Source organism: Larimichthys crocea, chromosome X, assembly GCF_000972845.2.
Source record: "Larimichthys crocea isolate SSNF chromosome X, L_crocea_2.0, whole genome shotgun sequence".
Taxonomy (NCBI): domain Eukaryota; kingdom Metazoa; phylum Chordata; class Actinopteri; family Sciaenidae; genus Larimichthys; species Larimichthys crocea.
Window position 1 is genome coordinate 6,684,591 of NC_040020.1, and position 16,991 is coordinate 6,701,581.

A 16,991-nucleotide genomic window follows, 5' to 3' on the forward strand; every position below is an offset into this window, starting at 1 on the left:
GAGGGAACCTCTATCTAAATAAACATACTATTATGTCAGGCATGACAAATACCGAGTTGGTGTAAGAGACGTGACAGGAAACGTTCATTCACAAAAAAATGTCTTGGAGCTGCTGCTGTGCTGCCTCTGGAAAACCGTCTCGACCTCTTTGCACGTCAGCTGTCAGTGTGCAAAGTTACAACATAGTTTAGGTTTTGGATTTTACTGAAACAGACTTAATGCTGTTTATCCTCTGACCACCAGAGGGCACCATCATCATCCTCGTTCATAAAGAGGAATTCTCCTTTAAGCTGCACTTTATTTCACTTTGACAGAAATAAACAAACATACGTGCAGTACTGAGCCGGATTACAATAACATCATATAGTCCAAAAAATGGAAAACTAATAAGAAGACTGAGTAACTGCAGCCCAAATTCAAATACCCGAGAGTCGTCTCCCTCCACCCCACACAGAGGAGCTGACGCATGAAGGATGATTTGAGTTGATGTGCAGATGAATCATTTGTGTTTCCTCTGCAGATGAAAAGTGTGTGTGAGCTGATGTGGACGTGAGTTTGACATGACATGAATCCAGGTGAGAAAAAGAAGAACACTCAGTGTGAAGAACATGAAAGCCGGACCAAAGCTCAAAAGGTGAGTGTCAGAGCCAAACATTTAAATTTTATATATAAATGTTTACATCAGGGAGAGTTTTGCTAAATATAATAATATCTAAACTTCAAAAAAATGCGTCAGGATCCATCAGAGACTCTGCTGAACCTGAATCTGAACCCAGCTGTGTGTCCTCCTGAAGAGTTAAGGTGTTAATAACATTCAAATATTACCGATTCATGTTTACTTCCAGCATTGCTGGATATTTTCACATCTGAAAGCTGCCCAGTCTTCAGCTCTCGACTTCAGCTTACCATTTTCTCCACACTCCACTGATGAGTATATAACAGTGATTTTATTGAGGCGAACAGATACTATCTGCTATGAAAAAGAAGTTCCTCCATCAGATCGACATGTTCTAGTTTTCAGTCCTGGGAAGTTGGTATAAAAACAGACTGATCAGCTCTAAAACACAGTTCGAAGCGTGACAAAGAGTCTGTGGAAACATACACTTGGTTTCTTATTAATACTGCTGATGGATGTACTCGTGAAGTTTATTGCAACTCACTACCAATTTCCACTGGGTAGCATCCAATTAGCCTGTGTGAGCTCTGTGCTGTGGTCCACAGAGTTGAACTGAAACGCAGACTGGACTTGATTCACAGTGAGATCAGCAAGTACAATCAACACCCGATGTTTGCCGGAGGAAAATGGGAAGGAGAAATCATCTGATTCGGTGTCGCAATCAACACTGCGACTCAAAGGACACTTTGATTCTTCATGATTCCTCTACAGAGTCGACCAGGAGACTTCAGCACACGTTACAACATTGATGTGTCTGCTACAGGCATCTGGAATAACACAAGCTACAGCTAGAGTACCAGAAGTTATACACCCTTTATTCAGAATAAATATACAAGTAGTAGTGAGGATCAAAAGTGTGAGGAGGGTCAGAACTCTACACCTTTACATAGTGAAAACAGAATAAAAGGAAGCAGCTGATTCGGTTAATCTGCTGCAGATAGATTATGTTCACAGTGCTGTTTCTTATCATTATTATTGTTGTTATTATTATTCAGACTGAACTGTTGTGACCTGAAGCGATGCGTGAAGCAGCATCACCTGCGGATGTGGTTCTTCTGAAGTGAGTTGGGGTATGTTTTGTGGGCGCGGGAGCAGGAGGCGCAGCAGACGCTTCTGTAGTAAGGGTAGATGCAGAGTCGGGCTTGAACCACCACCATGCAGTTATGATACTGGTCGCCGCATGACGGATCTGTGGAGGAAAAGAAAAAAAGGAAAAATTGGAGAAGCAAAGCAAGTTTAACTCGACTCAGTCCTTCTTCACTACATCCGACAGACCGGCAGACTTACTTATCTCAGCTAAACATGGCTGTTTGTTGCATTCTTCTTGGCTCTCTGGGGTCGAGCTCGGGTCGCAGCGGTCACTGGGGGCAATGTTGTCAGCAAGACATCGCACCTCACGAACACGGTAGCCACCGTTGCAGGAACGTGAACACTGAGGTGACAGAAACAGGGTGCAGACTTTATATAATGTAGACTGAGGACTGAACGGGGACACCACACTTAGATGCCAGAACAAGGCAGTCATCGTGAAATGATCAATTAAAACAATTTATTTAAAAACACATGTTTTCTCACATATCTATAGTGCTATCCATGCAAATAGTTTTGGTTTCATGTGCTGGAAATTGGAGATATCCACCTCTAATTAATACAATCGAGAAAAATTCCTTTCTAGAAATGATGTCCTGGTTACTTTTGATACATTTCTGAGCACAGGTTTCACTAAAACTACTTTCTAACAAAGAAATAGTCCCTATGAAACAGTTAAGACCAGGACAGACATGTAAATACAGATGATTTAATATATTATGATCAGACGAACAAAAGCTCTGGATCAAGAGGCAACCTCCGTGATTGCAAAGTGCCAAAAACTGCAGTTTCTCAAACGTCCACTTGAGGCTGTCCCCACAAATGAGTCAGTCTCCATAAGTCCCCATGTTCAAATGTCCAACTTCACAGCAGAAATAAACATGTTTACAGCCTGGTACAAAAAACAGTTTTGGTCTCTGTAGCTGATTTCCCCGTTCATGACAACTGTACTGAGGGTGAATTTATATACAACTCACCCGTTCAAATTATATTATGCAGGATTAACAGCATTTTTGGATTAGCTGGAGTCAGTACTGCCAAGGTGGCGGTGGCCAGAGCCAACACACACTGATGGATGACACGCTAGCATAATAACTCTTAGAAGTACAACGAAGCTTGCATGTTCTCCTCATGGGATTGTTATGTTTTATGATATTAGATAGGTAGGAGGTCAGACTTCGGGACACTTACCGCGCTCCAATCCGTGACGTACCACTGGACGCCACATGGCCTCAGTCTGCAGGGCTGAGCTGTGATTGGCTGAGGGAGACTGGAACATTTGAACTCGTCCACAACCTCCATGAGCCCGTTGTTGTTGAAAATACAAACCAAACTCCGGGTCTGCGTGCCATTCCCGCACTCTGCAGAACACTTCACGCACACAGAGGGTGGAAAAACGTCAATGAGGTGATGTTTTCATAGCGTGTGTGTGTGTGTGTGTGTGTGTGCAGGTAAATTACCTGACCCCAGGGTCCGGCGTACCACTCCAGACGGTCCTGGCAGGGGCCTGAATCACAAGATGTCGCTTCCGGTGGGCGTTCCCCGTCGCAGCTGTCCAATGGTAGATCAGTGGCATGATTTATCAGACACACTGTCGTCCGGGTTCGATTGCCTTGACCACACTCTGCAGAGCACTGATGAACACCACACACACACACACACACACACTCTTAATCAGTCCCACTGCAAGATTTTGATCCTTCCTTTATTTTATCTTTCCACACACACATGCACACACACACTTCTGTGTTACCCGTTGGCTCCAGAGGGAGGAGAACCAGCTGCGTGCACAGGCTCCCATGTCACAGTTCTGTAATGTTTCTGGCTTTAGGTTCATGTTACACTCCCCATCGTCCTCCACGTCACCCTGGTTGCTCAGACACACCACCTCCCTGCTGCGCTGGCCCACCCCACACGGCACTGAACACTTGAGGGAGACAGGAAAGTGGGAGAGAAGGGTGGGAAGACGGAAAGGTATGTGTTGTTTTTGGGCTAAAACACTCCACTTCAGTATAATTTGGAAGTACAAGACTTGTACTCCCTCTGCTTTAGTCAAAAAATCTGCAGACTTCCTCCATCACTGTGACAAGAGGATGTTTATTAGGTGTGTGTTCTCACCGGGCTCCACTCAGACCGGATCTCCCACTGGCTGCAAATCTTCAGCTGACATGTGGACTTGGTCACCGGCCTATCAGACAGCCCACACATCTCCGGTCCCACGGTGACCGCAGTCTCCGTCCCATTGACGGCGTGAGCGCGAGTGACCTGGCGGCAGATGACCTGGCGGTGTTGATTGCCGGGTCCGCACCTCCTGCTGCACTCTGACCACTCCCCCACGTCCCAGCTGTCGGGCCAATCACAAAAGGACAGAGAACGGGTTGGAAGGAAAAAAATAAAGAGCAGCTCAGAGTACATCACAAAAGATGTGGTTACATATTTAGCAATGACCTTCCTCAGGCAGAGTTTGTCCCAGCTCCATGTTTTTATTTTGACCACAATTATTGTATGCGGTCAGTTGACCCCGGTCTACGAGGGGCATTATAAAGCCTGTGCTCTCGTTCCAAAAGGAGATCACAAAGGAGAAAAGCAAAATAAGGCAATTTGTGCTGCACAAGTTCAAATGTTTCTCCTCGTTCTGTTCGAACTGAAATTTCATTTTGGCCATCCTCTGCGGCTGCAGGCGATCCCCAATAGAAACATATATATTTCGGACTGACAGCTGTCATGGATCACTGACGCTGCGGGTGAAATTTCTCACAGAGCCACAACCACACTTTGAGTCAATGCACTCACACCCCGCTACATCTTGGCCGAGGGTGAGATCTCGTTGGTATTTGCCGCCAAGACATGAAAAACCAAAAGCCACACCAAAGTGAGTCACCGTGATTGACTGTAACTGACTTGTGGCTGGAATGTGTGAGTGATGAAGGTTTCACCATGAGAGTCACAGCACCCTGTGTGTGTGTCTCATCCTGTGTATGTGTCATGACTAATCTATGTGACGTCAGGTGTGTGTGTGTGTGTGTGTGTGTGTGTTGCTCACTATGCCGGACATGGCTGGATGTTGCATTCCTCTTCCCGGTTAGTTGGTTCAAGGTCAGGGTCGCAGAGGTCAGCAGCAACACTCGCCTGGGAGTCATTCTCAACACACTCCCAGAGTACCTGACGACTACCTAGCAAGTGCACACACACACACACACACACACACACACACACACACACACAGAAAAAAGACTAAGACAGTGAGTTGACTTGTTCTTTTCATCCAGTGTAATGATGTACGAGGCGCATGTATTTTGCCAGTGATCTCAGCCATTTGGGCGTGTGACAGCTACTGTTAGTAGTTAACAGCGATCACTTACATATGTGTGTGTCATCACTCATTTTGTAACATCTTATTATTATTTATATGTGTTTCATAGCTGCGGTGTCGCAGGCTTTGTGTTTTATCGTCAACATTTAAAGGTTCGGTCTTTCCACGATATTTAGATTAGCCTGAGAGGTGGAAGAAGCAGGACCGCCGTGACAGTCGCCTCGTGTTCTCTGCTGCAAAACGCTGCTTTCGGGGAAACCTACAGGTGACGTCACTCATGCTCTGTCCATGCTTTGGAAACCTACAGGTGACGTCACTCATGCTCTGTCCATGCTTTACACTGTCATCGAGGAGAAGCTATGGTTGCTGCAAAACTTACCCAAAACACAAAGGCCTTATCTTTAGTTTGTCTGTACTTCATCATCACAGTGCAACATGGCGAACCCTGTAGGAGGCAATCTTTCTGTGGATATGAAGGGCTCGTTCTAATGTCTTATTTTTTTAGGTGATTGTTCACTAATGATAACTTACTTATAATCTATTTCAGCCATACTCTACTGTAATTAAAGCCCCCTAAATCGTACGCACCGGACCTTTAAAATTAGGGTGCCTGTATACTAAATTAATGCCCAAGATCTTTATTTGCCCAAAAATAAAGAAGTACTACATGAATAAATGTGGTAAAATAAAGATTTTGAAAGCATCCACGTTTCTTTGAATCATACCAGTGCCACAGGTCGTGCTGCACGCCGTGTGCCCGCTCTTCGTCCACGTGTAGGTGGGATGCGGGTTCGAGTTCACGCTTGGGTCGGAGGGAACACGGTTAGGGTGCAGTTCCACTTTGATGATGTCATTCTTGGTGGCATCACCTGGGTTGACCTCCTCACCTGGGTCGGTCGGGCGTACTGTCTGAACTACAAGAAAGGAGGGAGGTTGTAGGGTGGAGCCCAGATTGGACAGACAGGTAGAAGAAGAAAGAAATATGAGAATGTTAGTGTGCATCCATGGTAAACACACACACACTGGCTTTTGGCTTTAGATTGACACCTCGCTTGCTTGCTTTTTTATTTGGGTGGGACAAATTAAAGTTGTATTATTCTTAGTATGTGGGCTGTCTCCAAAACTTCTCCCTTGTTCATTCATTTCCATCCCCCAGTAAACAGTAAAGTTAGATTTTGGACACATACGAATCGTTGTCATTTGGCGTCTTCGCCAACAGGTGTATAATTTTCATGTCTATCAAATGTGGCACATTGCAGTGAGGACTGAAGTTGTTCTTTCATTCCATTGTAGAAATGTCTGATGGCATTTGACGACAAATTACTAAAATTAATAAAATGACAGGCAGTAAATGTCGTGCACTATACAGTAAATACTGTAGGGAGTGATTTCAGACCAACCTGAGCTACAGTAATGATTTACACCTGTGTGGATGAGCAGCGCCTGTAAGAATACTTGTTGTTTTTAAATATTTCACAGCATCTCTGGTAGATAAATCACTTTAACAGCATCAACAGACGCAAAATAAAGATTAAAATCTCATTAATGAAGGTCAAACATTCGGCGATGAAATCAAATCCAGCCCAAGTGACCGATTATCCTCTCAGTGTGCGGTAAGAAAGCTCTTTGCCAGCACAAAGTCTTGCTGTATCATCATGATATTGAAATCCTAATAAAAAAATTTCAAAAGGACAGTTTGAGTGAAAGCGATACATATTGGCGTCGCCATGACGCTGCAGTGAAATCTAAACTGAAGACACACATGCAAACACAAACAGAGGCATCTGTTATGTGTTATGCTCCCTGAGGGCAAATCTGAATATTAAGTATGAGAAAATGGCACTGTAGGCATTTAGGACGCACTCAAATATGATCTTAAGTGTGTGTGTGTGTGTTTATGCCTTTTTAGTGTGTGCACTCACCCAGCGGCAGGATATCAGAAGGTGTGTGTGGCTCAGAGGTGGGGTGTGTGTTTTGTAAAGGCATACTGTATTCATAGTGTACACTGGGGCCTGGTTGTTGGTAGATCAGCTGTGGAAAACAAAGAGAGAGAGAAAAATGAGGCGTATATAGTATTTAGTGACATGTAATATTGCAGTACAAGCAGTACAGATCGTGTACAGTGTGTGTGTGTGTGTGTGTGCTGGTTTGAATCTCACATAAACATGCAGGTCCTCAGTCAGCGGCCCAGGCGCTGTGATGGACTCTCCGTTGCGTGAGCGGATTTCATTGGGTCGTTGGTACGTCAGCTGTGTTCCCACAGCAGTGATGATGCCCGGCCTGTCAATCACCCAGTTGCCATTGATGATGGAGATGCCACTTTTGGTCTGCAGAGCTGGAGGAAAACCTCATGTTGATGCATCACTTTAGTGTTTATCACTCTGAAAATATTTCTCCTGTTATATATATATATATGTATATGTGTGTGTGTGTGTGTGTGTGTGTGTGTGTGTACCCAGGTAGTTTCGGCTCTTCACTGTCTCCTGTATGCTGATGTTACGTGCTCCCGCAGGAATCTCTGCGATCTTATGGTAGCCAACACGGAGGAAAATCCGAGAGAAATTCCCCTTCACCACCTGAAATCCCTGCCAACACACACACACACACACACATACAACTTTTTAGGCACCCAAAACAGGTCACAGGTACAAACGCGTGTTACATCTGCACACACACACACACACACACACTCTCTCTGCTGCGTGTGTGTGTGTGCTCCTCTTATGCCATGGTTTCACCCTCGCAAGCGTGTGTTTCAACAGTATAATCATAAATTCCGCTGGATCACGTTGCTGCTCTTTTTCTCTCATTTTCGCTCGTCCATCCTGCTCTCCAACTCTCCAACTCTCTCTCTCTCTCTTTCTCTTTCTCGCTGGAAATCCCACAGCTCACTCGGTTCACTCCAACAGTTGGTTTGAGTTGGGGAACCTTTCTGGTCTTCCTCTCCTCTCCTCCTTCTGCACAGATCTCTTTATTTTGCAAGTTTGGAATTTACCTCTTTTGTTCTTTTCATATTTGTCTCTGTTTTAATGGGCCCCTTTGGTTCTCCCCCCCTTTTTTTTTTTTTTGATGCTTTACAGCTTGATCTGTTAGTCATTAGTTAGCTTGATAAAACAAGCCAGTGGTCTGTCATGCAGTCAATCCTCACTGCCTGATTTTGGCATTCAGTCGTACTGAGCATAAGAACTTAGAATTCCAATAAGCTAAATATATTAGTAACAGTGATGATCTCTTTCATAAATTACAAGATATAGGTTCATTCATCAGTACGTTTATGCAAATAAATCACTAAAACAACTTAAAATGTGTGCATAAATGATTAAGTCACATCTTAAAACATGCATGTAGCTCTATATGAATGACATTCACGCCTTTTTTCACGACCATGTGGATGTCTTACCTCCGGAGAAGGGGGTGGGCTCGCTTTCTTATCCCAGGGAAGAGCACCTGAGGGTAGGTAGAGAAGACAAATGAAGTGAAGGAGAGCCAGAGCTCGACCCTGCCGCAGGGAGCTGAGCTGCTGCCACAATCCAGCCATGGAGAGACTGAAGGGAGGAGGACACACTCACACACACACATACACAAACACACACACACACACACACACATGTTTAATGGGGGGAGTGTTGTGTTTGTGAGGTGGGGTTGGCTTGAGGGGTGGGAGGGAAAAAAAAAAAAAAGACAAAGTTTCTGGAGGGATGTGAGGAGAAACGCTCGGGGAAAGTGTAAAGGCACATTTTGAAAAAAGCTGTTTCACCCATTTTGCACCTCAGTATGAATGTTGTGACAGCTCACGATGTGCGGCGCTTGTGGCATGAGGACAGACTCCTGTTGTGTATCCTAAACTTTATCCAAAACCAATATCTCTCCCCGTGAATCTTCATGCAAGCCTGTGAGGCTTTGGACACACATCACTCTTGATCTAGCCCTGGCTTCTTCTCCACCCACTTCTTGTTTTCACTTTATTTTTCTTTCGCGTTCTGAGTTATTCCCCTTTTTCTTTTTTCTTTCTCATTTCACTGATGATGGAAAGAATGAAAGATGAAACATCTCAAATTAAAAATACCACAGTAAGAATGAGGATTTGGGGGTTAATAGAAAAAATATGTTAAATCTTTTCGCAGCTTATCACTTTCTCTCTCACACACACACACAGCACATGTAAAACAGAGCTGTGCTGTCGGGCTTCGGTATCCCTTCATCATTAGTGATTCACACCTAAAAGGACGTGACTCAGTTTACCACCGTGTACCATGTTGGAGAACGTTCAGATCAATTCAGAAATGACTGTAAATCCACTTGCCAGGAATCAAAAACCCCCACAGTGCCACACTCCAAAAGTCTTCATGTGGAGAGATTATAGTATAGTGGAGAAGTTCAAACACATATGGGTGCAATATATTCCCCTGGCTCAATGTTGGAGCTCTGGGCAGAGGACTGTTTTAGCCCTTTTAAACACACAATGTAATGTAGCTTCCCCTGGCTCTTTAACTTTCCACTGTTTTATTCAGGGGGGCGAGGAGAGATGAGAACTGTAAATATCAGAAACTGCTTTAAATGTCAACTGTAACTTCTCTAGAAATCCAAAGAGATGCAGCAGAGACGACGTGCTTTTTCCCCCTGCATGTTTTGTGCGTGTACGGAGCGGCAGGCAGACACAACACAACATCTCAGATCTCTACAAGATTTACTCCCTTAGATTGCCAGCTGATCGACACCGCAGCTGTTCACAACATGGGTGTGAAATTGCCAGGGCTGGGAGTTTCACAACTTCTCTCAAGAGCCTCCGATTTTTCATGATTAGATGTGTGTGCTTGTGTAGGTGCATGTGTTTATGTGTGGACCCAACAAAGATATACGAGTCACATATGTTTGGATAAACTATCGCTATGATGCAATGTCCGAAATACACGGTGAATCAAGGGAGACAAAGCAGACTGTGATCCCCGCAAAGCTACGTGAAGCCTCTGGAAGCAGTAAGGAGAGAGATGACGCCAAGTGTATCATTGATTCTGTCTTAACGCCTTTATGCTTCTGTCTGCCTGTCTGTTTGGCACGGTGCCCTTTGACCCCGACACACACAAAGGCATTAACGCCCTGCAAGACAAACTATTATTACAGCATAACCCTGCACCTAAACACACCAAACATACGTGCTTTTATTTATTTATTTTCCTCCTTTCTCTGGCACACAGCCAGATTTAAGACGCCGGTCCCCTGCAGTGAATACCCGGTAGTCACTGAGCTATGACACAGACATTCAGGGAGCCTCCAAAAGTCTGTCAGGGAATACTGGGAATTCTGTCCAAGACAGGCGCTGTTAGGACTACAACGTCTGTTTTCCACTGTGACAGCTTAATAGCTGCCATGTCTGATTACGCACACACACTGTGAGCGGCTGGAAGCGGCACAGCAGCTCCTTAACACACAGATACGCTCAAAGAGTGACATGTCGAAGCAATGCACGGCTCTACATGCACGCAGTACACAGGCCAACATGTGCCTCGTGAGCGCATACAAACAGGTTAATACTATAAGATATATTTTTAAGATGTCATCATCTCTTGCAGCTTTTTGTGTGATTACACCGGGATTTAACTAATGATGTTGAGTGTGCTCCACTGCTATGATTCACTACAGAAGCTTGTATATGTGAAACTTAACTGGCAAACCCTCACGCAAACTCAGGCTGACCATGGAAGGCCTGCACTGTCTGTTAAAACCATTGACTGTAACAGAACTTGCCCTCAAACGCATTTCAACTATTTATATATTTTTATTCATGAAAGAAAGAAAAAAAGCTGCAAGGGTTGCATCTTATAAAAAGGACTATAAGGGGGGGGAGGGTGGACACCCACTGGCTTACAGTATGTTACAGTACATTAAAAATATGTTTTAATGTGCACTTAAATTGTGAGCTCATGCAGATTTTTGGAATGAAAGAGCCCCTTATTGATAGATTATTTTTTCCCTGGGAATCAACCATATGAGACTATTTAAAATATGTTTTAGTCAGTGTTTCTCTGTTGTCAGTAATTCGATGTGTGTGAGAGCCCTAAACTGGCCACACTGACCACAAAAAACTAAGAAGAAAAGAAGACACGATGGTTAAAGACATTGAGAATGAACAATACAGTCAACAGAAATCTAGCTCAACGCTGAAATTAAAGACGTCTCTCGTTTACCTCCCCTGATTTTCTACATTTTCCCCCTCTCTCCTTGTCCATTTTTTCTCCTCTCCTCATGTCTTCCCCTCTCTCTCTTTTTTTCTTCCAGCTGTGGGTTGTTTGATGTCGCTCTGTCCCGTCCTGGCCAGCTGCCCCAGAAACCAAATGAGGGGTTCTGTCATCCCACTGACACCTGGACGTCCCCTAAACACTGGTTACTTTCCTAACGACCAACTCCTTCCCTAACGACCATGAGAAACTCCGGGCGACCACCGATCAATCACTGAAATTCCTCAACAGCTGTCTGTCAGTGATTGCCGAGTGTCAGGATGTAATATTTTCACTCTGCAAACATGTTTTTTTTACATTTCACAAGATCTAAGAAGTATGATGTCTCGCTACTTTGAGCTTCAGAACTGACCTGTTTGTAATTGACAGGAACAGGTGCAGAATGCGTTCGGGGACAAAGACCAAGACAGAAATGTTTACTGTGGCATTTACAGCCCAACAAGAAAACTGTGACAGTGAGAGTGGTTGTATATACAGTCATTACAGGTGACTGACAAGAAGACAGGGGTCTGTTAAAAATGCATCGGGTGGTCTCCGAGCTCACCTCTCACCTTTTCCTAATTACAGGCTTGAGAAGCTGTGCACACACACACCTTCTGACACCATAAATACATCTCTCTGGTCAGCTACTGCAACCACATACCTCCGGGGGTCAAACAGAAGAGTTCACACATTGCGACGTAAGTTCTTTTCATCCTGCAGGTTGTATATACCTGCCCACGAATGCATGTGAATGTAAGTCTGCAGGTAAATTTCGGAGCTAACCACAACCTTTCAGATGTGCCATATATCGGGCTGTGGGGCTTGTTTGTTTTGACTGCCATTCCTTTCTCAAGTGTCTCGGTCAAGCGATGCTGCACTGAGGGGGTACACAAAGGGTAGTTTTATTTGTACAGTGTGTGTTTCGCGATGATGAGGCAAAGAGATCAGGAGAAAATTCAATAAAATGTCCTTGTAATGCGTTTGGCCACCATGAGCCTCTCAGAAGAGCGTCAGTGATAATTGGCATAGACTTTCCAAGTCTCTGTAACTCTGTTGGAGGGATGAACGCCATTCTTCCAAAAGATATTCCAAGATATTATCACACTGATGATGGCGTGTTTCATCACAGGATAAAGGTGATCACTCGGAATATCAATGTATTGACGTCACTTCCCTCTATGGGATTAAGTGGATCCATACCATGCAAGGAAAGTGCTTCCCACAATGTAACAGAGCTACTAGTAGCCTCATTGTAGGGGCATTCAGGCCTATATACTGTAGGTTTCATGTTGTACACCACCCATGCACTTGCCAACTTGTCAGGAACATGCAGAAGGAGAAGCCAAAAGAGAAGCTATGCAGCCAAATGGTTATACCGCATGGCATATAACTGCATCCAATGTTCAGTTCTGCATGCTGTACCTCTCTCTCTCTCTCCCTTAGCTTTCTGTCTGCCCCTACCACTGACTGTCCAACAAAATAATCTGATGAAGCATGACTCTTTTGACCATGTCACTTCCCCCACAGCTGTCAACCAAATCTCTTTGCACCACTGAACTCTCAAATGCCCAATCTATGCCCCAGAAAGGAAATCACTCTGACCTTTTCCTTTCGTGGCCTACAGCCTTACATGCATACGGTACACAGGCAACCCTATGCCTCATGAGCATATATAAATACTATACAATATTTTACAGAGATGTTACAGTTATCGGGACGGTTTATAGCATATTGAAGCAAGATGATGCACCGTAGGATGAGTAGGGGAATGAAGGTTGAGGCTCGAGGGATGAAGAGAGAAATCGGGATCGTAGATGGATTGAGGAATTCAGAGACAGACCAGTGTCGGCTGGTGGCGGGAAAACGGAGAAGGAACCAGGAGGGAGTCGAGACTCTGAGTCTCTTCTTTGCTCCTGTATTCCTGTATTCGAATCAAAGAGAAAGAGTGGAAAAAGGGAAAGACGAGGGAGGTTTGAGGGGGAGTCAAAAAGGAAGTGAGTGGATAAGGTGTGCTTATGTACTTTATGTGCGGAAATGGGATGAGTTTGTGGCGTGGTCTTTGTTCCAAAACCTAGTTATAAAACTTCATATAATACAATACACAATAATATAACACTGACAAGTCATTCTCACACAATGTGTACTTCTAATACTTCTTGTAATTCTTCTGATAATACTTCTATTCTACTACAGTAGATGTAGGACTTGTAATTGAGTATAGAGTACTGTGTTGTGGTGTTGCTCAATTTCTTATATAAACAATTTGAATACTTTTTCCACCACGGTCCTCAGTCCAAAAATCATGATGAAGTGGGGATACTGCCCAGCGTTTTCGTACACATCACAGAGCAGGAAAGGATGTTAACTGCTTAAATTTATCATGCAGTGCACATATGGAAGCATCTACATTTGCTATGTTTCCCTTAATTTCTCCAAGCGCTCCTCAAAATTTGTTATTGTCTCTATGAATGTTTGTATACACTCAATTGCCAGTTCATTACATCTGGCTAAAGGTAATGCAGTCCACTTTTATAAAGTTTATAATATTCTTTCTATTTGTTTTAGAGAGGTGTTGATTCAGCTTTTACAATGAGAGGGCGGCTGGATACTCCCCACCCTCAGACTGGAATGTATTACAGAACGTTTTAAAACTCCATGATCTGATATCTTTGAATACTTTTGAATCCATTTTTTGTTGTTTGATGTTCTGTGCTGTAATACTGTTTTGTTTTGTATCTATTTTAATTTACTTGATATTAGTTTGCGCTGCTGTCTGGCCAGAAGTCCCTTGAAAAAAGAGATTTTTAATCACCTTTCCTGGTTAAAAAACATTTTGTCTAGCCTATCTTTATCAGAATCAGACTCAGGTTTATTGTATTTTTTTGCCAAGGAATTTGTCTTGGTATTCAAACATAAAGTTAAAAAAAATATAAGGAAGATAGAAAATCAAGTACTAAAGTATATAAATATATGCACAATATGTACATAAATTAAAAAGAGCTGTACAGCTTGTGCAGGAATGTTCAAAGTATTACACAAAGGTTCACAGTATGCAGAATACTTTGAATGTGCAAGATATTTAACAAAATGTAGTAGTCCAAAAGATGTTGTGTGTTTATGTAATGCATCTATACGGAAGCCCTAAGCAGTCATATATTCACACATTTTATTTCCTCCGTTGTCTTCTGTTAATTAAGTTAATTTAAGCTCTTGAGTGATGTATTATTTTAGTTTATCTTAAATCTCACTTAAATCATGCACTAAATTATGTTTTCTACAATGATTTAATATAGTCGACTATCCTTTTGTTTTCTAGAAATCTCACATTATGTTGTTATTTTGAGCTCTCTAGAAAATTATCCTGTTATCTCGGGATAAGACATAAATAAATATCAACATGACTAACTTGAAATCTTGAGAGAACAAATAAAAAATGAACTCTCTTAACAGAGAGTCAGTAGACCCTACGTTAACATAACATGTAGGTTCTGGGTTGGTGGATGGTGAGTGTCTGAGAGGGTCCTGGGCCTTGTTGATATTGATCTACATTGAGGGTAGAACGCAAATTTAAAAAAACAGCCAGTAGGGAATTTCGGGTGAAAAAATCTGACCCGTTTCTTCATCACACCAAAGATAAAAAAAAGTAGACAAAGTGCTACAGAACAACCATGTTAACGAGGATGTGGGAGCAAAGAAGCTGACCATGCACATATTTTCTGGATGTGCCCCAGCTTGCGCTCCTTCTGGGATGACGTCGGTGCCTCAATTAAAGATAAATTGGGGTATGAAATACCAAACGAAAGCAAAACTATGTACCTTGGAAATGTAACTGAAAATGATAGATATATATAATCAAGATACTACTGACTGACAAAGAAGAGACAAAGAAGAACAAGGAGAATCAAGACTGAATCTCCTACCATAGATAGAACAAAGACTAGAAATATACTGAATGGGAAAAAATTACTTACCAACTTCGGCTGAAGGAAGACGTCTCTGATAGAAAATGAAAAAAAATGGGTGTTGTATGTGTTATGGAATTTTCTATCTTTAGGTACACGAGGTCACGTGTGGGCTTTGAGGTCCTTGGCAGTATTAGTTGTTTGGCTTTGGTTGAGAACAGTAGGTGCCAGTCTGTGTCAACACTGCTAATAAATAGCTTGCCATTGACGTTCCAATCTGCGTAAACAGACATATGTGTCTCCAGACTAGAATGTGTTGAGAATAACACCTCCATGGGTAAAAACATTCTCTTTGACTAATTCTGGGCGTATAATATTTGTGGTGTTATCCTGGGGTTTAAAGTCGATCCACCAGGATGAGTTGGGGCAGAATGTGAGACCGACTCAGGCACTTCTGATGAACTTTGAGAGTGTCTCTAATTCTCCTTGGCCAAGCGTCAATAAATAATACAGCATAAGACATCAGAGGCTCCTGAACACTTTCTTCCTTCCTGACCTCACCATTGACCTTTGACTTCAGCAATTTCTCCACAACAGAAGGAAGATGTCTCTGATAGAAAATGGAAAAAAATGGCATAACGAAGACATGTTATACATGCTCATTAATGTATGTTAATGCATGTTACTATAAACTTCCCCAGAGTTTCGTGCTCTCTCGTCGCAGGTTCTGTGGATCGTGGCTGTGTGTGCCTGCATGACGTCACTACACATATTACTACTGTCATTAGGCTCCATATCTTCTACAGTTTATAGTTAGTTGATGATTTGCTGCTGCGTGGCATCTGTGTCTCTCTATCTCTCACAGGTTCCACTGCTATGGAATCATTTTCATTCATTGTAATTGTACAATATGTTTGTGTTGATTTGTTCTGTACACGTGACATCTATTGCACCTGTCCGTCCTGGGAGAGGTTCCCTCTCTCGGTGGCCTTCCTGAGGTTTCTTCCACCTTTTTTTTCCCTGTAAAAGGTTTTTTTGGGCAAGTTTTTCCTCACATCGAACCGAGGGTCTAAGGCAGTGGTTCTTAACCTGGGTTCGATCGAACCCTAGGGGTTCGGTGAGGGTCTCAGGGTTGCGTGGAGCCTCCGCCCTGGAATTTTTTATACCATTTTTACAACATATCTTTGGTGAGCAATGTTTTTTGAGGAGGCCAGAAAAGGAACAGACTTTGCTGTGAAAATGACATGAGACCGGCACTTGCCAAGGTGAAGCCACGCATATCTGAACTGGTCTCTCAAAGGCAACAGCAGAAGTCACACTGAGGTAAGTTGTTGTGAGTTCATGCACTGTGTTGGTTTTGTTATTTGAACAAGGTGATGTTAATGCACGGTTCATTTTGTGCACCAGTAAAAAAAATCATATTTTATTTTTTACTAAAGAAGGGTTCGGTGAATGAGCATATGAAACTAGTGGGGTTCGGTACCTCCAACAAGGTTAAGAACCACTGGTCTAAGGACAGAGGGTGTCACTTCTTGTACAGATTGTAAAGCTCTCCGAGGAAAATGTACTTTGTGACTTTGGGCTATATAAATAAAATTTGACTTGATTTTATTTGACATGTGAAGTGTATGCTGTATAAATACCTGACTGATGATACTGTTTTATTTATGTTTATTGCTCTTTCTTTGTTATCTATTGTGTATATGGAAAAAAAAAACTAAATTCAGTATAATGCAATAATAATAAAAAAGTGACATTGTGAACTTTATTATTTTTTAAATGGCCGCAGTACT

At 42.9% G+C, this 16,991-nt stretch overlaps 1 protein-coding gene across 1 annotated transcript; it reads right to left on the minus strand.

Moving 5' to 3' along the window:
- Window positions 1-53: 53 nt before the first annotated feature.
- On the minus strand, window positions 54-8,702 carry adamtsl7 (ADAMTS-like 7). The gene is made up of 12 exons (XM_010751881.3): window positions 8,479-8,702; window positions 7,534-7,663; window positions 7,238-7,413; window positions 7,001-7,109; window positions 5,804-5,992; window positions 4,809-4,938; window positions 3,884-4,109; window positions 3,519-3,692; window positions 3,226-3,399; window positions 2,957-3,136; window positions 1,964-2,108; window positions 54-1,865 (listed from the first exon to the last, which is right to left on the minus strand). Exons 1-12 carry the CDS (start codon window positions 8,614-8,616, stop codon window positions 1,711-1,713), a joined length of 1,926 nt encoding a protein of 641 aa, XP_010750183.2. The 5' UTR covers window positions 8,617-8,702; the 3' UTR covers window positions 54-1,710.
- Window positions 8,703-16,991: the final 8,289 nt, after the last annotated feature.